General features: G+C 50.2%; 10 protein-coding genes across 10 annotated transcripts; 5 read left to right on the top strand and 5 right to left on the bottom strand.

The window, feature by feature from the left end:
* The first annotated feature begins 58 nt into the window (after positions 1-58).
* Positions 59-2,546, top strand: BDV37DRAFT_236063 (GPI-anchor transamidase subunit GAA1). The gene is made up of 4 exons (XM_032080575.1): positions 59-529; positions 594-832; positions 887-1,776; positions 1,830-2,546. Exons 1-4 carry the CDS (start codon positions 228-230, stop codon positions 2,307-2,309), a joined length of 1,911 nt encoding a protein of 636 aa, XP_031946808.1. The 5' UTR covers positions 59-227; the 3' UTR covers positions 2,310-2,546.
* BDV37DRAFT_277833 (uncharacterized protein) lies at positions 2,482-3,039 on the bottom strand (the record flags this gene model as incomplete). Its single annotated transcript, XM_032085876.1, has 1 exon — positions 2,482-3,039. One exon carries the CDS (start codon positions 3,037-3,039, stop codon positions 2,482-2,484), a length of 558 nt encoding a protein of 185 aa, XP_031946807.1.
* BDV37DRAFT_236057 (proteasome regulatory particle lid subunit RPN9) lies at positions 2,527-4,721 on the bottom strand. The gene is made up of 3 exons (XM_032080574.1): positions 4,273-4,721; positions 3,969-4,204; positions 2,527-3,913 (listed from the first exon to the last, which is right to left on the bottom strand). The coding sequence occupies exons 1-3, from the start codon at positions 4,538-4,540 to the stop codon at positions 3,272-3,274; spliced, it is 1,146 nt and encodes a 381-aa protein (XP_031946806.1). The 5' UTR covers positions 4,541-4,721; the 3' UTR covers positions 2,527-3,271.
* Positions 4,722-4,855: 134 nt separating this feature from the next.
* Positions 4,856-6,463, top strand: BDV37DRAFT_236056 (class I SAM-dependent DNA methyltransferase). Its single transcript, XM_032080573.1, has 3 exons — positions 4,856-5,224; positions 5,274-5,445; positions 5,520-6,463. Exons 1-3 carry the CDS (start codon positions 5,187-5,189, stop codon positions 6,039-6,041), a joined length of 732 nt encoding a protein of 243 aa, XP_031946805.1. The 5' UTR covers positions 4,856-5,186; the 3' UTR covers positions 6,042-6,463.
* Positions 6,464-6,621: 158 nt separating this feature from the next.
* On the top strand, positions 6,622-8,409 carry BDV37DRAFT_236050 (complex I NDUFA9 subunit family protein). The gene is made up of 9 exons (XM_032080572.1): positions 6,622-6,872; positions 6,931-6,944; positions 7,011-7,073; positions 7,123-7,217; positions 7,273-7,364; positions 7,415-7,556; positions 7,610-7,768; positions 7,818-8,153; positions 8,209-8,409. Exons 1-9 carry the CDS (start codon positions 6,727-6,729, stop codon positions 8,305-8,307), a joined length of 1,146 nt encoding a protein of 381 aa, XP_031946804.1. The 5' UTR covers positions 6,622-6,726; the 3' UTR covers positions 8,308-8,409.
* Positions 8,410-8,583: 174 nt separating this feature from the next.
* On the top strand, positions 8,584-9,577 carry BDV37DRAFT_277830 (uroporphyrinogen-III synthase HEM4; the record flags this gene model as incomplete). The annotated part of the gene is made up of 2 exons (XM_032085875.1): positions 8,584-8,869; positions 8,934-9,577. 2 exons carry the CDS (start codon positions 8,584-8,586, stop codon positions 9,575-9,577), a joined length of 930 nt encoding a protein of 309 aa, XP_031946803.1.
* A 362-nt stretch (positions 9,578-9,939) lies between these two features.
* Positions 9,940-11,213, bottom strand: BDV37DRAFT_267717 (mitogen-activated protein kinase; the record flags this gene model as incomplete). The annotated part of the gene is made up of 5 exons (XM_032084064.1): positions 9,940-9,968; positions 10,026-10,373; positions 10,426-10,807; positions 10,862-11,057; positions 11,104-11,213. The coding sequence occupies 5 exons, from the start codon at positions 11,211-11,213 to the stop codon at positions 9,940-9,942; spliced, it is 1,065 nt and encodes a 354-aa protein (XP_031946802.1).
* A 2,460-nt stretch (positions 11,214-13,673) lies between these two features.
* BDV37DRAFT_236028 (COPII subunit SEC24) lies at positions 13,674-17,073 on the bottom strand. Its single transcript, XM_032080571.1, has 4 exons — positions 16,888-17,073; positions 16,190-16,819; positions 14,482-16,128; positions 13,674-14,418 (listed from the first exon to the last, which is right to left on the bottom strand). The coding sequence occupies exons 2-4, from the start codon at positions 16,706-16,708 to the stop codon at positions 13,843-13,845; spliced, it is 2,742 nt and encodes a 913-aa protein (XP_031946801.1). The 5' UTR covers positions 16,709-16,819; positions 16,888-17,073; the 3' UTR covers positions 13,674-13,842.
* A 701-nt stretch (positions 17,074-17,774) lies between these two features.
* On the top strand, positions 17,775-20,829 carry BDV37DRAFT_236027 (kinesin family protein). Its single transcript, XM_032080570.1, has 3 exons — positions 17,775-18,454; positions 18,514-18,923; positions 18,980-20,829. The coding sequence occupies exons 1-3, from the start codon at positions 18,187-18,189 to the stop codon at positions 20,537-20,539; spliced, it is 2,238 nt and encodes a 745-aa protein (XP_031946800.1). The 5' UTR covers positions 17,775-18,186; the 3' UTR covers positions 20,540-20,829.
* Positions 20,830-20,924: 95 nt separating this feature from the next.
* On the bottom strand, positions 20,925-22,585 carry BDV37DRAFT_277827 (MCT family MFS transporter; the record flags this gene model as incomplete). Its single annotated transcript, XM_032085874.1, has 3 exons — positions 20,925-21,357; positions 21,415-21,998; positions 22,061-22,585. The coding sequence occupies 3 exons, from the start codon at positions 22,583-22,585 to the stop codon at positions 20,925-20,927; spliced, it is 1,542 nt and encodes a 513-aa protein (XP_031946799.1).
* Between the last annotated feature and the right edge of the window lie 14 nt (positions 22,586-22,599).

Raw genomic sequence — 22,599 nt, 5'->3', positions numbered from 1 at the left:
TGCCTTTGAGACTCCGCGGATACTACTAATACGACCAATTAATTCCCCGAATGTCTTGATTCGATGGCTTTAAAATGTAAGTCGCTACATGCTTGCAGCGTGCTAGTTGAGCTGCATTTATCAACTGCGCTCCACTTCCACCAACATCCTCTTTCCTCTGTTGACTTACCCCGGATTCTACTATTGCAAAGGACAACTCAAGAGTAGACCAAGCTGACTGAAGACCGATGACAGCCGCAATCCGCAAATTGCGGAGTAATCCTCATTTCCTTTTCGTGCATTTACCGCACATCCTCTCGTTTCTATGCGTCCTCGCTGGAGTCGTCTGGCTTCTCCTCCTCCCCCTCAATGACTACTCCCGTCGAACGTACATCTCCGAGAACGCGCTTCTTCCCGGCCAAGTCCATGCCTACTTCTCCGGTAGTGAGCAGAACATCTTTCGCGGATATAGAAAGGAGCTAGAGGGGCTTCTACCCAATGGAGCTCCAGGGGAGGGACCAGAAAGGAATGATATTGAATGGACACCGGAGTATGTTTACGGTCCTGCTTGTGGCGTCTACCGACAACCTGTGCTAAGCTGAGCTGTCTACTAGGATCTCGGATAAGATACAGTCGGTTCTCAAGGCTTCCGGCTTGAAAGTCGCGACACAGAAATATGAATACACTTCCGCGGGGATCACGCATCAGGGGGAGAACGTCTACGCCATCATTCAGGCGCCGCGGGGCGATGCGACGGAGGCGATCGTACTGGTTACGGCTTGGAAGACAGCCGATGGAGAACTGAATCTGAATGGGGTTACCCTCGCATTGACGCTGGCAAGATACTTTAAACGTGGGTTGATTTTATATTCTCCTTATAAGAAGGGCCATAGCTGATTGTTCCCAGGATGGTCGCTGTGGTCGAAAGACATCATATTCCTGATCACACCGGACAGCAAATCGGGGACGCAAGCGTGGATTGATGCATACCATGACATGCAACCCCCATCTGTTCAGCCACTGCCGTTGAAGAGTGGCGCATTGCAGGGAGGTCTGGTGGTAGAATATCCCTTCGATCATCGGTTTGAATCGTTACATATTGTCTACGACGGTGTCAATGGCCAGTTACCGAACCTGGATCTAATAAATACTGCCGTATCAATTGCTGGCGGTCAAATGGGCATCGGTGCCAATTTGCAGGAGATGTGGGACCACAATGATAGCTACGAAGCGCGTCTTCAAACTATCTTGAGAGGCATGGCTAAACAGGGTTTCGGGTACGCCACTGGTGCGCACAGTAGCTTCATGCCATACCACATTGATGCTATCACACTGCAAACGAAGGGGGATGGCTGGCAGGACGAAATGGCCCTGGGCCGGACCGTGGAGAGTCTCTGTCGCAGCTTGAATAACCTCCTGGAACATTTGCATCAGAGTTTCTTCTTCTATCTGCTTATGCAGACCAACCGGTTTGTCAGCATCGGCACGTATCTACCCAGCGCGATGCTGATCGCTGGCAACTTCACAATCATGGCCATTGCCCTGTGGCTACGGACTGGTTACTACATGGGCTCTAAGCCTACGCCTTCAGTCAAGGAGGGTGCTTCCCAGGATGAGAAGAAGGAACAAGCAGCAAGTTCCCAGGACAAGGGCACACCCAAGGCGACAAGTGTGGACCAAAAGAGCGACACCAACAGCATCATTGAACGACAGCTGGCGCTCCCACTCAGCTTTGTGGTCGGTCTACATCTATTGGGCCTGATTCCTCTCTTCATCTTCAACAACCTTTCCCACAAGGTCAGTATCATCTCTCCATCATCACAGTCCTGTATTCTCTGACAGAAAAACAGTACTTCACCACCGCCACCTACACCTTCGTTGTAGCCGATCTCGTCCTTCCGCTACTCCTTGCAGTCTTGCTTACCCAAGGCTTCACCCCCAAACCCCAGCATTACCTCCTTATGAAATCCTTCTCCCTCCTCCTCCTTGGTCTCTTCCTTTCCACTCTGGCAACCCTGAACTTCTCCCTCTCATTCATGATCGGCTTGCTCTGCACTCCTCTCAGCTTCGTCAACCGCATCAGTCCTGCCACCAGTGCGCCTATCCGGTACGCACTCGCCTTCATTGGCCTAGTGCTCCTGAATCTTCTCTCGCCCCCTGTCGTCCTCCTCGGGGGTTGCTGGTATACCGGAGTGTCAGTGGAGACCATTCTAACGCAAGCAGCGTTCGGATGGGACGTCTGGGGAATGTGGACACAGGTAGTTGTATGGTGTGTCTGGTGGCCAGCCTGGATGATTGGGTGTGCACTGTTAGGATTCTCCCTGGTTTGAAGTTGCATTGGTTTCCCATAGTCAAACTCTGTATACAAACGGGACAAGAAAACAACCCTGTAAATTAAACCTCTATACCAATCCACACCATACCACAAAAAACATCAAACCAAACGTCTCCACCACACACACAATTAAAGCAAGCAAACAAATCACCACAAAAAGACCACCCCTAACCAGAACCCACGCGCCTAACAACCCCCAACATCTCAAACCCCTCCAACCCGCCCTCACAACCCACAACCCTCTCAACCCCAAACCCCCTCCCATCCAAACACCCCACATAATCCGCCCAATCCGCCCTGGGCCCCAACCACAAAATCACCTCCACCACCCCCTCCTTCCCAAAAGCCTCAATATACCTGTCCACCAGCTTCGGCTCGCGCGGATAGACAAACATCCATGCCTTCGCGCCGGGCACGCGCGACGCCAGCAGATCCCACGTCCCAGTGACAACGTGCATGTCTTGTTCGGCGATGTAGCGGTTCACGGCGGGGTTTACTTCGACGCCTTCGATTTGGAGCGAGGCGTTGGTGTGCGTTAGCAGGGCTTCGAGGAGGCCGCTGCCGCTGCCGATTGAGACGGTGTAGTCTGGTTTCTTGGGGAGGAGGCTTGTGAGGGTTTCGAGGAGGGGGGTGGAGATTGAGAGGCAGCAGGTTGGGAAGGCTTGGGGGGTGGTGGTTAGTTGGGAGGTGAGTTTTGGGAGGGTGATTTCTGGGTCTTCGTCCATTGTTTTTGGTTTGGGTTGGGTTGGTTTGTTCTGGGGATGGAGTTGTGGATGGTTGGATGGTAGATGTATGATTTGAGGTGTGGAAGTGAGGAAGTCGGAGGTGAAAATTCTGCATGATTTCATACGTTTCAATTATGGGTGTTAAGTCTAATATTCACTCGTACATATATCCCCCAAGTGCTACTCTTTTACGTTCAGAATATGATCAGGAGAAATGATAATCGAACATAGCTCATGCAGCCCACACATCCTTACCAACACCCTCGATCCAGTGACCCAGTTGGTTGACGCCTGCGTCCCAGTCCTTCAGTCTATTCCGCATGCCTTCAATCTGGGTCATGTCCAGAACCTTCGGCTGCACCCAGTTGATCTGCGCGACTCCAGCCACCTGGTCGATGGCGCCCTTCAGCAAACCCAAAGACAGAGCCTTCATGATCAAGTGTTCGATCTCCTCGGGCTTCACCTTCGTCTCGGATGAGATGGCCGCGAAGGTCAGGTTCCGGTCATGCGGGGGTCTGCGGAAGACCATCTCCGTGAGGGCCGAGAGGGAGATCTTCTGGTAGAGGAAGAAACGATGTTGTTCTAGGAGCTGGTTCTTGGAGATGTTGCCGGCCAGGACGTCATAGGCAGTGAGGTCGCCGCGGTTGAAGGCGAAGAGGAGGTCGCGGAGCCAGTTGTGGGGGGTCTCGGTGAGGGAGTCCAGAATTGGATGCAGAAGTAGTTCACCAAAGTTGTAGATAGAGTCGGAGACGAGGGCTGCGACACTAAGATTGTACGCGCGAGAGACACGCTCGGATTCGCTAAGATCCTCTAGGTTGATGCAGGCGAGGTAGAGGAGGGCGTTCTTATAGAATGAGGCGAATTCTTGTTTTTTCTAGGCATACTGTGTTAGTCTATCTGGCGATTAATTCGACTTATATGACACATACATGGTAATAGTCAGCGTTGACTTTATAGAAGGAGGCATGGACAACGGTCTCGACCGAGTCGAAATTATCCAGGACCTTCTGACACGTTTCCAGGTCTTTCTGTGCTCCATCCAAGTCGTTGAGCCGTTGCTTGACATTGGCGACGTCACCAAGGGCATATATGTAAGCTTCTTGTGTGTCGGGCTTGTTCACCTTGTCGGCGAGGGATGTGAGGAAAGAGAGGCGTTCTTTGTCATCTGGTGGGTAATGATTTAGTGCCACCATCTAGAGTGATAGGCGATGGAAAACGAATCTTGAGGCATACCTGCACATTCTGTCGATGCCATCAACCCCAACGAGACGAATTTCAGCTGGTTGATCTTGTCGGCGAAGCTGAGCACGAAGGTCTTGAATATCGGTAACCGCTGCGGGGCGCTCTCTGAAAGGCGAAAGAATTCAATTAAGGAGTCGGTAAGCTGGTGCCATAATTTCCGCTCCCAGTAATCTTCGAAGGTGAGGAAGTAGGCCTGGCATTGTTCGGGAGCTTGCTGAAGCTGGTCCGCCAGGAAGTCGGAGATCTTCTGGTTCTCCATCGCGGGGAGAGTAGGGGCTGTGAAACGGAGTCTTGTGAATCAGATGGTGGGTTCCTAGCAAGTACCGGAGCTTAGCGCTGTTAGTTAAGGTAGAGCAGGCGCGAGAACAAGGCTGTAAGACAATGAATAAGGTGGCAGCAGTTGATGACGATGGAAGAGTGGATGGAGAAGTGGAGCGAAGCTCACTCAAGGCGGTGTCTTTGCGCCGCCCGAGCACATGACATCGAAGGTAAACCCTCAGGTACGGAGTCCAGACCTATGGGATATTCCACTTTTCACAGTATACGACTCTAGACCTAGTAGTTTGACTCATAATGAATGAAGACATAGCTTTCATTGGTTGTACTATTCATAGAACTCTTCCTGCTTACTACTGTGGAGAGCCATGGTTTAGCGGTATAGAAGTATCCGATATGTCTCCGAAAGAGCCATACAGAGACCAACAAGAAACTACTATAGACCGCGTTGGAATTTCCTTCCAGAGTTTGTCTGCTCAACATAAATACGGCGTGGTTTCCTCAGTTCTTTTCCCTCTGTTCCTCATTCTCCATCTCTCAACTCTTTGGATTCTATTGATCAATATCAAAGACAACTTCGGCAGACCACTTTATCTAAAAAGGAAACATTGACATTCAACTCATTAGCCATGTCCGAGTTTACAGAAAAGAACAGACAGGTCTGGGAGTAAGGTCATATTTCCTTGCACTTGAGAGTCGTGGCTGACAATACATAGAAGCTATTCCAAGACATACAAAACCCGGTTCGAAAAGGGCACAAAGTTGTTATACCGCTTGACTCAGGAAAAGCGCCTTTGGTGTAGTGACGTTTGGACTGATACCGAAGCCGGGCAAGGCAAAGAGATCAAGGTGTTGGAATATGCATGTGGGCCTGGCGTTGTATCTACGGTCAGTCGATTGTCTCCGCTAGTCTGTGTCGTTACAGACCGTAGTCGTATAGAGCGAGCTAATATATTCCAAAGGCATTGGCGCCATTCGCCACCAAAGTCGTCGGCATCGACGTCGCGGACGGCATGGTCGACGAGTACAACGCTAGCGCTCGTGAGGGCGGTTTTGAAGACAAAATGATCGGCCATAAGGGTGACCTCCTGGCCGAGCCAATGCCAGAGGAATTCTCAGGGCCAGAGTATTCCGATTTCGATGTTGCATTTGTCAGCATGGCCCTTCACCATTTCGAAAAGCTGGATCTGGCCATGAAGCGCCTCGGGGAACGACTGAAGAAGGGTGGTGTGTGTCTGATCATCGACGTACTTCCACACGGCAAGCATGACCATAACGCCCATGAAATGCACAACTCCAACCATGAAGCCGCACACACGATCAAGACTCATGGTTTCACCTTGGAGGATATGCGCAAGCTGTATGAAACTGCTGGGCTTGGAATGGGGTTCGATTATCAAGTCATTGAAGAGCCACTGGTGTTTGAGAGAGACGACAAGACATTCTCCAAGACCATCTTCATTGCCCGGGGCCAGCGTCAGTAAGTTCTGCTCTTTGGGGAGATATAACGTCTGGTTGTGTATGGAAAGGAGACATGAATATAGTATAGATTAGGTTCTAAGCTATACATATAATAATAGACTTAGACATATGCTCTCTTGTCGATGTAGACCTTGTGCTGAGACAAGCAAAGCTCGCTGTGGATAAATTAATTAGAACCTATGGTCAGTACTGCATTGATAGTTCTAGGACAAATATGAAAAGAGTTTGTTGCGGGCGTTGGATACTGTGATGTTGGAGTGGTGAAAGCCCGGGGAAGAGTATCCAATCATATTTGAGGAATAGTCAGACACGATCGAGGTAGGTTTGTAGGTACACGCCTTCTGAAGGCGAGAACAGGAAGTTTATCTGCCAGTTTCAAGTGACGTGGCATGATTCTTACATCGGCCATGCCATTGACACCAAATGCAAGTTACAAATGGCGAGTGAAAGGGTTGACAGGGAAATGGTAACGTGAGAGGTGGTTCAAGGTGCTGTCCGAATCGGGACTAGTGCAGAGGTCCCGTGCCGGCAGTTTGCGTTCTCCAGCACGACAATCGACAAGTTCAGCATCAAGCACGAGATCGCCTGCTGAGCGTTGCTCTCCCCATTCGCTTTTTACTGCCCCACGAAACACCGATCCGGACGCAATTCGGTGGTCTCATCTTGATTCAGAGCTGAAGAGAGACCATGCAGAAGTGCCGGGCCGTCAATTCCGCCTTGGGCTCGAGGGCATTTGCCCCCGCCCCCAAGGTCCAACAAGTGCAGCGCCGGAATCTCCAAGATGTCGCGGTTACTAGAACCGGAAAGCCGATCCTGAAGGTCCAGGGTGGACGGTAAGTCCACTGCGTTGAAGCTGTGCAGGTGGATGGTGGCTAATTGACGCTCTTGCAGGTCGTCTCTTGGAGGTACTTTGGCCCTTTTTTCCGATCGTCGCATTGCCCTCAGATAATTTAACTGGAATTGTGTTCTAGGTCACACCGCTACCGTCTTCGGTGCTACTGGTTTCCTCGGTCGTTACATTGTCAACAGGCTCGGTAGGTCAACAGCTAGCTTGCGGGAAGTATAAACGCTGACAGCGTCCAGCTTCGCAGGGATGCACGGTCGTTGTTCCCTACCGTGAGGAGATGACCAAGAGACATCTGAAGGTGACTGGTGATCTCGGAAGGGTCAACTTCATTGTACAGTACCCGCAATTGATCTTGAACTGCAGCCATCTCGACTAATCTGTGGTAGGAATATGACCTGCGCAACACCCAGTCGATCGAGGAGAGTGTCCGTCATTCCGATGTTGTCTACAACCTTGTCGGTCGCCAGTATCCTACTAAGTCAGTAACAAACCACTTGGATGGCTCGAACAGCTACTTATAACAGGCAGGAACTTTTCCTATACCGACGTGCACGTCGACGGCATAGAGCGTATCGTTGAGGCTGCCGCCAAGTATGATGTTGACCGATACATTCACGTCTCTTCCTACAACGCCAGCAGAGACTCTCCTTCCGAATTCTTCGCCACTAAGGTCCGTTTTTCGAGCCATAACATGCCAGTGTGATGCTAAGTTGAGCTGTATAGGCCTGGGGAGAGGAAATTGCTCGTTCCATTTACCCCGAGACCACCATTGTCCGCCCTGCGCCTATGTTCGGTTTCGAGGATAACCTTCTCCACAAGCTTGCTAAGGTCACCAACCTCCTTACCTCCAACCACATGCAGGAGCGCTACTGGCCCGTTCACGTAAGCTACGTCTGAACCGTTTGCATGGATACGATGCTGATTCAAATAGGCTCCCGATGTTGGCAATGCTCTGGAGCGTATGCTTCACGATGACTCCACTGCTGGTCAGACTTTCGAACTTTACGGCCCCAAGAACTACTCTACTGCCGAGATTGCCGAGCTGGTTGACCGTGAAATCGTCAAGCACCGCCGTCACATCAACGTTCCTAAGCCGATCCTGAAGCCTGTGGCTCACTACCTGAACAAGCTGCTCTGGTGGCCCATTATCTCGCCTGACGAGGTTGAGCGGGAGTTCATTGACCAGGTGATCGACCCCAATGCTAAGACCTTCAAGGACTTGGGCATTGAGCCTGTTGACCTGGCTACCCTTACTTTCCACTACCTGGTAAGCACTCCACAGCGGTCTCGATGGGCCCTACCCTGTACTAACAGTTTCATAGCTGGGATACCGTAGCGCCTCGTACTACGACCTGCCACCGGCCACGGAGCGGGAGAGACAGGAGGAGAAGAAGTATTTGCACGTCTTGGACGACCAGTAGTCTGTGTTTCTTTACTGTACATAAGCTAGACATCCATTTCTTTTTCTTTTGTGCCAATGAGTGTGTGTGTGACAGTAATTGGACTCGACAGCGCTACCGAGGTCATCATCTAAAGTTATACAATAAAAAATCCGTCCATACATAGACAACTATAAACTAATCACCCCCACTCCACCGTTAAACCCACCTCCGCACTTCTCTCCCCAACCCACCCACCAACATCAACACCGTCCAAAAGCAAACAAAAACCAACGAATAAACACACAAAAAGACAAAATGCCACCTCAATTCACCTTCAACACCTCCTCAACCCCCATCCTGCTACTCAAAACCAAATCCTCCCCGACAGACAGCTACGAAGAATACTTCTCCGCACACAACTACACCCCCACCTTCATCCCAGTCCTCGAACACAACTTCCACACCCCAAACCTAACCACCGTGAAACAGCTCTTCCAATCCGGAGCCCTAAAACCCGGCCCGGGCCGCAAATACGGCGGCCTGATATTCACAAGCCAAAGGGCGGTTGAAGGATTCGCAACAATCCTCAGCGATATCGATGGTGAGTGAAATATACACACCCGGTTTTCCCACCTATGCAGTAGCTAATTACCACAAATAAACAGAATCAACCAAACACACCTCCTCCCAATCCCTGATCCTTTACACCGTTGGCCCCGCTACCTCCCGATCCCTAGCCTCCATCCGAGAACACCACCTCCCCCACTCGACTATCCTCGGCTCGGAGACGGGGAACGGTGAGAACCTCGCGCACTTCATCCTCGACCATTACAACTCGTTGTATGACTCGCAAGCTGGCCCGAAGCCGCCGCTGTTGTTCCTGGTCGGGGAGCAGCGGCGGGATATCATTCCTAAGACATTGATGGCGGGATCGCTGTTGCCGGAGCAGCGGATTGGGGTTGATGAGCTGGTGGTCTACGAGACGGGTGTTATGGAGGGGTTTGAGGAGAGTTTTGCGGGGGCGGTTCGTGCTTCGGAGGAGTTCTTGGGGGGTGGGGGGGAGAGGGCGGTTTGGGTGGTTGTGTTTTCGCCGACGGGGTGTGATGCTATGGTGCGGGTGTTGAAGGGGCTTGGGGATGGGGAGAGGAGGGTGTTTGTTGCTACGATTGGGCCTACGACGAGGGATCATTTGAAGAATAAGTATGGGTATGAGGCGGATGTGTGTGCCGAGACACCGAGTCAGGAGGGAGTAGGCATGGGCATTGAGGAATTCATGAAGATGTGGAGGAAGAATAGGGCAGGGCAATAGGTCTATATTTTGCCTGTGGTCGAGTTTGTATCTATACCAGTACCGTAGTATATACCCGTTGTTATGATTGATGATGACAATCTTACGCTGGCTGAGAACCTAGGCAATAATGTATTTCCAGCTCAAGATTGACAAGCGTAAGACCGGCTTATCTGTTAAACAAGTGAAAGCACCAGACGCCTGAAAACGTGTCAAAAAGGCCAATCATGAGACTCTGCCAATATCATAGTCGATGCGCGAGTCGTCTATGCAACTAGATATTAAGTGCATGGGTTCGGTCATCCCATCCTATTTATCCCGACCTGTATTCCGTCTTTTCCGATGGACAAGCTGTCCAATGCATACTGCGATGCATCCGAAGCTCACCGCATAATCTCCTCGTAGATTAGAACTGCGAATGTCAGTATGGGAACAAATAATTATGTTTGTATAATTGTGGTAAACTCACTCTTCAACTGCTCCTTGCTAAGGGCATCCTTATTCTTGTCGAAGTCAAAGAACCCTTCCGGAATGGGAGGTGCCGTGGGCTCATCTTCGGGGTCATGATACGGCTCCAGGTACGGATGGCGCAAAGCTTCCTCCACAGTAATACGCTTGGCGGGGTTGAATGCCAGGAGCCTCTCCAGGAGGTCCAGGGCCAAATCGTTGGCCTTCGGGAATAGCGCCTTAAAGGGGATCTTCTTTTTGAAAGGGAGAGATCGGATATATTCCCGAGCCCGTCGGGATTTGATTCCATAGTAGTCCTCCATTGTCGGTGTACCGAGAACGTCCAAAATAAGAGTCAGTTGGTGATGATCTTGAGGTTATGTTAGCTGACTGTCTCCAACGATTGATGAGGAACGACGTACAATCCTTTCCAGGGAATAGAGGTTTTCCGCTCAGCATCTCAGCGAGGATACAACCGACACTCCACACATCAATGGCTTTGGTGTACTCCTTGAATGTCAACATGATCTCCGGCGCACGGTACCATCTGGTCGCCACATATTCTGTCATGAACCCTGAGTTATCATCTGTGGAGGCAGCCGAACGGGCCAAGCCAAAATCGCACACTTTCAAATCGCAATTTGCGTTGAGGAGCAAGTTCGAAGGCTTCAGATCACGATGAAGAACGTTTGCTGAGTGCATAGCTTTCAGAGCACGTAGAGTCTGGTAAATGAAATATTGGCAGTGATCATCCGAAAGATCTTGAGTACGAATGACCCGGTGCATGTCAGTCTCCATCAGCTCCTACAGACTGATTAGTGTCTAATAATTCCTATCCAATCTTCGGCGTATAACTACCTGGATTAGATAAACTTCGTTGAAGCTCTCATAGTTGCGTGGTCTTTGGATATCCAGGATGGAGATGATGTTTTCGTGGTTGAAGTAGCGAAGCAGCTTCATCTCACGCAAAGTTCGCAAACAGAACATCGAGTGGTCGAAAGGAGTGATCTTCTTGATGGCAACTTTTTGACCAGATGGTTTATGGATGGCAGAGCTGAACCGTCAGCATAATATTAGCCTCCCCTTGCACCGGCACTTACCAAACCACACCGTAGGCACCTTCACCAATGACATCTTGAATTTCATATTGGTCGGAAACGTTGAAGGAGATCTTTCGTGAGCCTCCCTGAGGAGGAAGTTGCTGCACCATATTCGTGGACTGTCCGAACTAGGTTGCATTAGCTGAATGTACACAAGTGTACTGCGCTTCATGTCCGCATTGGCTATCGTGCGTGAGGCAGTTGATTTGACCTCAACTCCCACTGACAAGTCATTGTGTACTTGTGTCGCAAGCTATCCGGTACATCATTGGCGGACAACATGACAGGAAACATGGCGGGTTCATAATAACCCCGGCGGTAAATATTGAGAATGCGCTTACATTCGCTCAGACTATAGGTTCCCGTTTATAAATGCTCTTGAGCTCTTTAAGCAAGTTTGTACGCCCTGGCGATGCTGATCGAGAAACAGTTCTCGGGATTCGTTCTGATTGAATGCGGGGTAGGTATGGCGTTGAGTCTGCTGCCAAACGATTCGTCGAGGGTTGCAGGAAGTTCAATACAGATATGACAATGACTGAAACTGCACCGAATGCGAGATTGAAATAACCTGGACTAACAGAGATAGCGAACGGCGCTTGAAGCGAATGATCCGGTGTACTAAAAGCGCACATGTTAGTAACTTTCAACCATCGAACGAATCCACAGCTGATCACATCGGAAAGGTGCCAAATCAACCGTCACCAACGGGGAAGCATCCGTACATGACTCGGAATTAATCTTTGTCCTTTAGTCTCGGGGCTTGATGTTTCAGGGCTGTGTTCTATTTTTACTTCCTGAACTGTCTGTTCCTTCTCTCCTGCGTGGTCTCAACAATCAATCTGGGTTATTTCGACCTCGGCAATGAGATTGGACCTGGAAAATGGGTAGAAAGAGTTGGGAATCGGTGTTTTGGCAGATGTAGCACCGTGGAAGAACAGGAGAACCAAGCAAAGTGATCACAGTAATGCAATAGCCGCAGCAATAGTAGGAAGTTAATAACGGGGAGCGGATCAGCGAAAAGTGGGGTGGGGCAAAATGGAGGGGAAGAAGAGGACGACGACGACAACGATGACCAAGAGAAACCAGCGAGAGATTCGTACCCGTCAAGTTCTTGATAATCGTACCCAAGGAGGCTGAGAACCGAATCCTGGAAAGGGGACGCAACGGAGAGGATCCAGAACCAGATCTTCTAGATCGGATGGAACCGTGGATCAATCCTTTACTCGATATGGGATGATATACGGGGAAGAAAGGAGAGGGAGAAGGAAAGACACGCACACAACAAGGTTGGTTCCGCTGGAGGGGGGAGCAACCACGTTAAGTGCTGTTTGGCTCGACAAAAATTCCGAAAAATGGTAATACGATTCGAAAAAGGATGGAAAACGTCGTCTACTTTTTTGGGGGGGGTTAAATGATGGATCACGGGGAGGGGCGGCGGATAATGTACGTATTTAGTATGTGATCCATAACCCAGACCTATACACTACCTATTCCATCCATGAAATCCAATATGTCTCTGGTACAAAGACAAGACATTGAACTACGGGGTCAACTAGTTGCTACTAGTCAACACTGGTTGGCCTTAGTGACTAAAAACCAGCCAGAAAGTTACAAATCCTGTCACAGCCACGTATTAGGGAGGGAAACTACTCAGGAACCTCTTATACCAAGCGGTATCAACAGAAGACTTGTTATGATACCTACTTAATCAAAGGACCCGCCAACGCCCTATGGATCATGGACGTTCTACTTTCCTTGCAGCATTGGCAATCCCAGGGTCCGGTGTCTCTCTCGCTCCTAAGCGGCCGCCTCATGAGTTAATTTTGCTCTTAAATTATGGTATCACGAAAACCAAGACAGGATTTGTCAAGCAGCCATATGGATCATCCTCCCAAACGACGGTCAATTTCCCTTGGGATGGGTCTCCCCTCCCAAAAACTTACTACATCCCGGCCAGTGTTTCAATGCCATCCACCACCAGGGAACCCGCCACCAGCGCCAATTGCCTCCTGAAGGAGTTTAGTCCACGTCTCAAGTGTTGGTCTAGTGGAGAGGGGGCAGTGCCGTTGTGAACCTTCGCCTCGCGCTACTGCTCATCATCACAGTCGTCACAAAGTTCACTGCATCTCCGTCTCTCCTTTTGTTGTCTAATCTCCCGACTAGCTTGGCACCCCCCCTCGTCGTATCGCCAACGCCGTCCCCATTCTCGCCTCTGATTCGCTCTGCGGCACACAGCCTTGTCGACGGAGTTGACATGCTAAGCTGTGATCTAAAGTCTACTGTGCATGATCGGCCTGACAGACGCTCGGGGCTCATGCACGCTTTTTCCCATGAGATAGATTCTGGGCATTGCATGAAGGATATGCTTTAGTTCCAGTCGCAGGATTTCCTTTTTTTTTTTTTTTTTTTTTTTTTTTTTCTCTCTCAAAAATAGAACCAAGTGCGAGTAACACATCCTACAGAAGATAACGGTCTACATATACCGTGACATACGGAGAATACTAAAATATCTCGCTAGCAATAACCCGAAGTAGGCAGAAATAGTAGTACAGAGAAATCCAGGGAGATGAGGAATATATTGATATCTCTTGCATATAATTTACCAAAACTTGGGAAAGCTACCATTACTGCACAACCTGTTGGCGTGTTCATCCTCGTCAGCCTAATGACTTGGCAGGTCATAGGTTTGGGTGACAGGTACAGGAGGAAAATAAAAGAATGAGAGCCTAGGAAACGGGGTCAAACCTTTTCCTGTAAGTTGCCCATCCATTGCGCAAGACTGACGCCCTGGTCGGCTCGGTCCTCCACGAGCATTGTCTGTGCCCACAGCCGGAGACCGGGTTCTCCATCCTCCTTGACCACGTACAGATGTGGCACCACAATGCTGCCGCAGCCCTTCGACCGGTGATCCCGGCTCTTCTCAATGACCGCCCGCACGCGCTGGTTCATGTCATTATCCAGGTCAGGAAGGTTCTGCTTGCCCACACGAAGTTGTGACTTGTCTGCCAAGCCAAAGACATCAACAATGAGCTGTGGCACAGCATCACGTCCCACCCAGAGGAACTGTGTCTGGCCGTCGTCAATAAGGTAGAGACCGTATGGGACGACCCGCTCAGAAGACAAGTTCACTGGTGGGGGGAGAACAATCTCGCCCGTCTGCTCATCTGGCAGGCCAGCATTATCTGGCATGTCGTGCAGAGAGTACATCTTCGGGTAGATGTATTGCATGAGAAGGGGGAGGGGGAGCGTTGAGAGCAAGCAGAGAGCCGCAGAGCGCATATCAGTCGGAATTTGTGCAGATTTCCGAAGACCAAGCTACGTCATCACGTTAGTCAATGCCAAAGCGAGGGGATAGTAGGGGACAAAAAAGATTCCTACATTCTTGATCAGTGCGAGGAAAAGAACAGGGAGTCCTCTCAAGTTAGCAGGGAACTGTAGGCCTCCGCCGCTCACACTTCCACCAGCAAGCTCCTTTCGGTAGGTTGCCAGAAGCTCCACAGCCTTGGCCTGCAGGGCTTCTCGGGCAGGGTCCAAGCCGCTTCCGAGAGCCCGTTCGACAGCCTTGTGGCTAAAGTAAGTAGCGATCGCCTGCTGATCTGCCGATGCATAGACGTCTGCAAGGCTCTGGGTAGTAGGAAGCGCCAGAGTCAAGACCCGAATTCTCCTCTCGCCATTGCATGTAGTATGAAGTACAGCCGTCTGCATGCAAACAACAGGTTTTGCAACAGTCTCATCAATGGCAACCTCAACAACGTAGGCCTGGTCGCGGGGGAAAGCAGGGAAAGCGCAGAGGTCGGAACTGCGATTGAAAAAGTTACCGTAAAAAGTGCTCATGCGCAAACCGGTCGTAGCACGGACACGAAGGACGGCCTCCAGGCCGATCTCTGACGAGAGGTACTCCGAGAACTCTCGTGCGAACTTGATCGCATCCTCTCCCCGTGCAGCGTTCCATCCAGGATAGAAGTACGTCTGACCGCCAGTATATCTTGGCAGGTTGCTAAGAGACGCCACATCCTGGTACTGAGAAGAGAAGAGGAACATGTCTACAGAGACCTGGGCCTTCGAACACTCCACAGCAAAGCTCTTGTAGAAGCTGTTTGCGGTCTGTAAAAGACCGCTCTCCTTGCTAGTGCCTAAAACCTTCTTGTCCTCTCTCATGGTCAGGGCACCATGTCCAATGTTAGGAAGAGAGGAGCTAAGAACGGTCATCTTGCCTCCAACAGGAGCGATCAACTTGTAACCAGCACGCAGTGCCGATCCCATAGCACAGCCATTGTTCTGGGTGTTCTGGAACATCTCCTGCAATTTATCCAGGAACGTTTCAATGTTTTCACGGCATTCGCTCAGAGTTACTAGCAAATCGCCAGGGATAGGGAGGAACGGCTCGTCCAAATCGCTGACAACAAGCATCCTTGGGTCCGAGTTCTCTGAGCCATCGCGCGGGATGCTGAAATAGTGGAGGCTGGAGTCGACCGCTATGAAACCAAGTCGCGTCCGACGGTCTGCATTAGGAATGCGTTCGAGAGTTTCCTTGATGCACCGAGCACTCGTAGCCAAGAGACCGTTGGTGACAGACGCATAACTAACGTCGATCAAGAAAAGGTAGACGAGTGGCTGCGGGGGGCGCACCATGTACTCCTGCGGCGCAACGAACTCAACAACCGCATGGTTAAGGTCAGGTCGCAATGCCCTATCCGCCGGTCGTTGCAGCGTTGTGTCCCAGTCAAAGGCCTGGGGTACGTCGTTTGTCAGATTGCACATGTTGCAACGCCAGCGGTGCCCATGATCAAGGAATGTCACAAAGGGGTTAATGTAGGATCGGCATCGGCGACAACGAGAGATAACTTGGTCTGGGATCACTGGGACTGGGTCTTCTGCATCATGGAGCGCTCCGTATGGCTGAATAACAAGAGCGAAAGGCAGCTTGGACTTCTTCAGGAGAGAGTGGGTGGTGGGAACAGCGTTGAGTGTTGACCGGACATATTTAGGGGGGCAGTTTGCAGTAGGGGAGGGATAAACGCTAGTCTAAATGAGAGTCAGTAACTGGCAGCACCGATACTAATACTTCTCCAATTCCGGTACATACTCCTTGGGGTAAAACGATAGGAGGTGGAGGATAGTCAAGTTCCGCGACATTGAATGGTTGTGTGAGGAGGTCTGTTGGGTAAAGATGGTTAAGAACAGGTCGCGGGGCCTGGGCGGCCTGGGCAACGGGCTGCGGTGGCATCAGATGCGGATCGGTTACCCCCATCGCACCGAATTGTTGGGTCATCTGAGCGACTGCGGGCGCTGCAGGGGCAGCATATCCTTGAGCAGCCGCTTGCATCTGAGTAGGATCCGCCCCGTACACAGGTTGCTGATATCCCGCGGCTTGTGGCTGAGCTGGATATCCTCCGTAGGTACCACCAGCTGGCAGTTGACCTCCTAGGCCAGCATTGGCACCGGACCCAAACTCGAAGGCTTCTCCGGCATATGCTCGTTTCTTTCTACCTCCATGTTGAGCCGGAGTAGCGGCTAGCCCCGCAGCTTGCTGTGAAGGAGACTCATATTCGGCAGGTTGACCATACCCTTCCTGGGGAGGGTAACCCCCTTGTGGTGCGGCCATGAATGTTTATTTCGATATGCCGTAGAGGTAACTGATGAATTATTATCTCCGTGGACTCGTGTAGGGGTTAACCGGAGTATATGTTAGCGTCGCGCAATCGTCACAGGCTCACTATATTGGCGGTCAACACACTGCTCTTCAACAGGAGGGGAACGAATGGTCCAGGGAAATCTGCGTACTAACAACCAAAATTCGTCAACAGTCCAACCATATAAATTGAGAATATCACAAGGCCACACGATTACGCCGCACTCGAGTTCAGTCGACGTGTCCTTGAGAAGGTTGGGGTAGCTGTGGGAGCGGAATGGCAACGGCGTCGAACTGGCAATGGTGGTGTACGGTGGCCTTTGCGGCGGCTGCTCCCCGATCGGCCAATCAGAGCCCCGCAGGCTAACCGACCTCACTGCCTGAGGTTGACTGATGATATACCTCTCTGTTATAAAGAAGACTCTCTCTGGCGAAATCGAAAAGGTATATTATTGAGCTTCTAAGACTACTGTTTTCATGGAGTATACCGTTTAGATATACTCCCACTGCTCAACTAGTGAGAATAAAGGTATCAAGCAGGTCACAGAACTTCGCTCGCATTCGAGTTATGATCTCATACTTCAAGGGGTGTGAATGGCAATACATACTGTCAGGGTACAGATAAGATTGATGAATACTAGCCATTCACTCAAATTGGATAAGAGTGAGCACTTAGTTCTTATTCACTTTACTGGGTTGTTTCTCTGTATATCCTTGCCATGACTCGATCTGATCTATCTCAAATCAGCACAGACATAGGTGACGGATATATATACTGTGGTGCTTGCAAACGCCAATTACCACGCTAAGGCTATAGTTTGCCTATAATGCTTGATATTCTAGCCAACACGGAATGATTAGCTACTCGAATCTGTTCTTACAAATTCTGGTATACATACAAGAAAATAAATTTAATTAGTCTCTTCACCATAACCACTCCAAACGAAGCCCCATAGCGTGACGTGGTATGTCTGGGGGAGGTTTGGACAGAGGTTGCCGTGCCAACAGCGTTGACCGCTACCAATCGCACCAAAACCAAGCTAAGTATCCTTGTCACACGAGAGCCTCTTCTGTCTCTAACATCAGCTCATGCCATTGATCGGCTGTAGTGCTTTTTTTCTGTTTTGTTTTGCTATTTGTTTCATTGAATTAGTTTAACTGATTTTTGTTGTTTTGTTTTCTGGCATAGCAGTGCTAATGCAAAAAGGACTTGCATTGTATTTTTGCTAAGTTCAAAATTGCGAGACAGCTCCCTGACGCACAAGGTGGAGCTGTTCATCGTGCCTTTCACTCTTGTTTAGATTGCGTGCATCTGCCTCCTATGCAGCAGGGATAGTGCGACAGGAACTTTGCCAAGGGTGCGAAAGGACGGCAGACGTCTATTTTCGATACGATAGAAAGGCATTCGGATTGGAAGAGATCTCTCTCAATAATTTCATACGACGTACAAGATGAGTGTCCGGGTCGTTGCGCGTGTGAGGCCACTCTTGAAGTCCGAGCGGGAACTGGATATTATCCTCCGTACGGGATCTACAACTCAAGCCGCCCCGAAGAAGACCGAGAAACAGAGTTCCCAGGAAAAGAAGCTGGCGGCATTGCGGGATCGGGATACCATTGTGCGGATTCCAAACCCCAAAAATGAGAACGAGGAATACTCTTTTCAATTCAATGCTGTCTACGATGCGGATTCTACACAGCAGGAGCTCTTCGATGCCGAGGGTTGGTGCCATACTTCGTTGTGTCTGGGATGGTGACGGTATACTGATCAGAATGGACAGTTGCTCCTACGGTTAAGCACTTATTCAACGGTTTCGATGTCACCTTGTTCGCCTACGGAGTTACGGGTACCGGGAAAACACACACGATGCGGGGCGGTAAAAGCCTGGCTGACAGAGGTGTCATTCCCCGTCTTTTAAGCAGCATATATAGGCGCAGCCGGAAGCTTGAAAAGGATGGCGACGGCGAGTCGACGGTGAATGTTTCCCTGAGTTATTATGAGATATACAATGACAAGGTCTTCGACTTGTTTGAGCCCCCAGAGAAGAGAACGCTCGCAGGACTACCTTTGCGTGACAATGGAGGAAAGACTGTGGTTGTAGGCCTGACGGAGAGGCCATGTACAAGTCTGAAGGAGTTCGAGAGCCTCTATGATCAGGCTAACACCAATAGGTCTACATCTGCAACAAAGGTTAGCACACCTTCGAATCTTGCAGGCCTGAGCCACGTGACTGACTTCTTTCATAGTTAAACGCCCATTCGTCGCGGTCTCATGCTATTCTCTGCGTTAAAGTAGCAGTCAGGTCTGGTGGTCAGACTCGGATCAGCACAGCATCTGCCATTGACTTAGCTGGTTCAGAGGATAATCGTCGAACAGACAACGACAAAGAGCGCATGGTTGAGTCAGCGAGCATTAACAAGAGTCTTTTTGTTCTGGCACAGTGCGTGGAAGCCATAAGCAAGAAACACCATAGGATTCCGTACAGAGAGTCAAAGATGACAAGAATCCTTTCCTTAGGCCAGAACAATGGATTGACCGTGATGATTCTCAACCTCGCCCCCATCAAATCTTATCACTTGGACACCATAAGCTCGTTGAACTTTGCCAATCGTACAAAGAAGATTGAGGTTCGTGAGGTGGAGAACGAGCCGATTTTCAAAGGACCTCCGAGACCGGCATCGCGTCCTTCAGTGACTGCCCAGAGGCAACCTCTGCGTCCACTGACCGCTACTGCCAATGTCAACCTTACAGCACTTGCCAGCAAAGACAAGGATGCGTCGAAACCTGGGGAGAAGCCAGTCAAGGCGTTCCACGTCTATTCTGACAAACCGCGGTCTAGGGATTCCATCCAATTGAGAAAACCTGAGCTACCAAAGCGTCCTTCCCTGGATTCTAACCACCGCTCGTTAAAGCCCAGCCGCATCGCGCAGCCCCTTCAGCCACAAAAGCACTACGAAGATATATCAGCCGCCAAGATTGAAGAGATGGTTGAGAAGAAGGTAGAGGAGATTCTAGCTGTAAGAGCTGTCAGTGAAAAGTCAAGGCAAACGCAGGTCCGTGAGTTAAATGAACAAGTACAAAAGCGCTTGGAAATGCTAGAGCAGCGCATCGAAGGCACGGAAGATGCAAGGGCAGAAGGATTGTCATTCTTGCTTATGGCCAAGCAGCACCAGGCCCGTGGCGAGGATAGCTTCGCACTGAAAATGTATCAGCTCGCGCTTCCGTTCTTCCCAGACAACGAAAAGCTTGCAAGGAAGATCAGTAGTTTGAAGCAGCGGGTCCAAAGCAAGTCCTGTCCAGATGCAGACACAACTGGCAATCACACTCTCACAGCATCCAAGAGGGAATTTGGAAGCCTTCTTTCACTCAAGAAGCAGCCCGCGGGAACGAGCTTGAAGCGTCAAGCTCAAGATTCGGATGGCGAGTACAATCCCGAATATGGACTCGAGGAACCCAGCGACGACGATATCGAAGAACTTACACACCCGAGGCGCAAGAAGCGCACCAAAACCAGTTCTCCGTCAGATGAAGGGTCTAACGTCGACTGCTACGAGGCCCCCTCACCCCGGACAATCCACCTTCTATCGATAATCAACTCTCGCGACGTGAGCCAGATTAAGCTATTGAAAGGTGTCGGCGTTAAAAAAGCTGAAGCTATAGTCGACTGTCTCTGCGAAATGGACCAGCACTTTGAGGAGCAGGACAGCGATAGACAAGTCCAGATTAACAGTCTTGCCGAACTGAGCACACTAAGAGGAGTCGGCGTCAAGACTGTTGAAAACATGAGAAATGGAGTCTTGGCATAAAGGGCATAACATATAGAAGTTGATATCTGCATCTGTGGAGTGTTGGGATATCACAATCATGTTGAACAAGCTGCATATCGCATATTGGATCATCTTGCATTGCAATTTTTGCACCATTGCAGGTGCAACTCACATGTACTATGCATATATTTGTTTTATCATTCATCCAGCGAAGGTGTTATGGTGTTGGTTTATTGAGATGTTGTCTGATGTTGTACTTTGCATTTACTTGGATATACTCCCAGCATGTCTTGCCTTATTAGAATAAATACCATTCATTATCAACATTTTCTGCATCATAGAATCACGAACCCGTAAACATTAGATTACCTTAAGTGAGATATATATACCAAACCCCAAACAATCAATACCCACCACTAAATCCTTAGACTTTATGCAAAAGTCCCCAACCGCTAATTCTTCCCCTAGCCCAGAGATAAAACAAAACTCCACCGAACATTACCACACCACAGAAAATCTCCAACTTCAAGTACGACCCATGTAAGGGATCAGGCAATAGAGCACCCGCGATTGGCATGCCCGTCAAAGCCGCAAAAGATACAATACAGAAATAAGTCCCACTACGAACGCCAATCTCGCGCATGTCCGAGATCTGAGCGACCAGCGCTGGCGCCAGGGAGACGGCAGCACCTGAGCTGAAACCGTACAGAGAAGTAAACACGATGGCAGGGGCGTTGCTTCGCGACGGAAGCCAAAGCGCGAGAACGATAATGACTGAGAACAGGGATGTTAGGATCATTAGGTTGAACCTGCCGAAAAGATCCGCCAGATAGGGCGGGACAAGACGGCCGAGGATACTGTACAGTTAGTCCATTAGCGTGTTGTTATGCGATATCGAGATGGGATATACGGACCTGGCTGCGTTCAGAATCGGGATCAAGTACGATGCCAGATAGGCCGACATGCCGTACCGTTCGGCTTGAGTTGGGATGAACGCGAACGGCAGGAACAAGCCCCAGTATACAAAAAAGGTCCCGGCTGTGGTAAGCAGGAAAGGCAGCTCGCGGAGGGGACGAACAAAATCCAGTGGTCGAAATGGTTTCCGGTGGTGTTGTAGTCTCGATTGGACCGTGACGTTGGCAATAATCAGCAGCCCTAGACCGAGGAATCCACAGATCCGCATTGTCCAGCCAAATCCTACTATGGGGATGAGTCGAGCCACCATGATAGGGAATATTACACCTCCGACGCTGGAGCCGCAGGTTGTCACACCTAGGGCCAGGGCACGACGCCGCCCAAACCAGGTACTCACGGAGGTGAGGCAGCCGTGGAAGATGGCACTTGTCCCGATGGGGCTGCAGACACCTTGTGCGAGAATGAATTGGTAGTATTCTTTTGAGATGGATACCATCATCAGCCCGAAGACGTGGAAGAATGTGCCAGCAATCAGAATCCAGCGGGGACCGAAGTTGTCGAAGAACACTCCTACGATGGGACCCTGTTTGGAGATACAACCGTCAATGTCTCGCTTTGACTGACACCGGACCTTGGTGTACACACCCCAAAAAACATCATGAAGATTTCTAACGAAGTGATCCACGTTACTGTACTGGTTGGCAAGTCCTGTAGCTGATGGGTTTTATAGTAGTCCAAGAAGACACCGATACCTGCAAACCCTGCCGTCAGCATAATCCAAATCGAGCTCAAGGCCCAAACAACATCTAAGGGTACAAAGCCCACAATATACTCACAATTTATCCACCCGAAACTGACGAACAACCCACAGAAAGCACCGAGCACTACCATCCATGCCTTGAAACCACCATCTGGGGGTGCGCCTGGGGCTTGAGCTGGCGCAGACTGGGTAGTCGCGCCTGATTTCTCCGGATCCCCGGTTTTACTAGACTCATCTTCTAGAATTGTTTGTGGACCCGGCTGGATATCCTCATGTGGATGTTCTGGCTTCGCGTCTTCCGGGTTTAGATGGGCACTCGAAGAAAAGACAGGCGTTGCTAATGGAGATGGTTCTATACTTTCGGCAATTATGCTTTCGGCGGAGTGTTGTACCTCTGGAGTTGACGACATGCTGGTCAAATATC

Source organism: Aspergillus pseudonomiae, assembly GCF_009193645.1.
Source record: "Aspergillus pseudonomiae strain CBS 119388 unplaced genomic scaffold BDV37scaffold_2, whole genome shotgun sequence".
Taxonomy (NCBI): domain Eukaryota; kingdom Fungi; phylum Ascomycota; class Eurotiomycetes; order Eurotiales; family Aspergillaceae; genus Aspergillus; species Aspergillus pseudonomiae.
The sequence above is the reverse complement of the archived record's forward strand: the minus strand, read 5'-3'. Positions and strand labels throughout refer to the sequence as shown.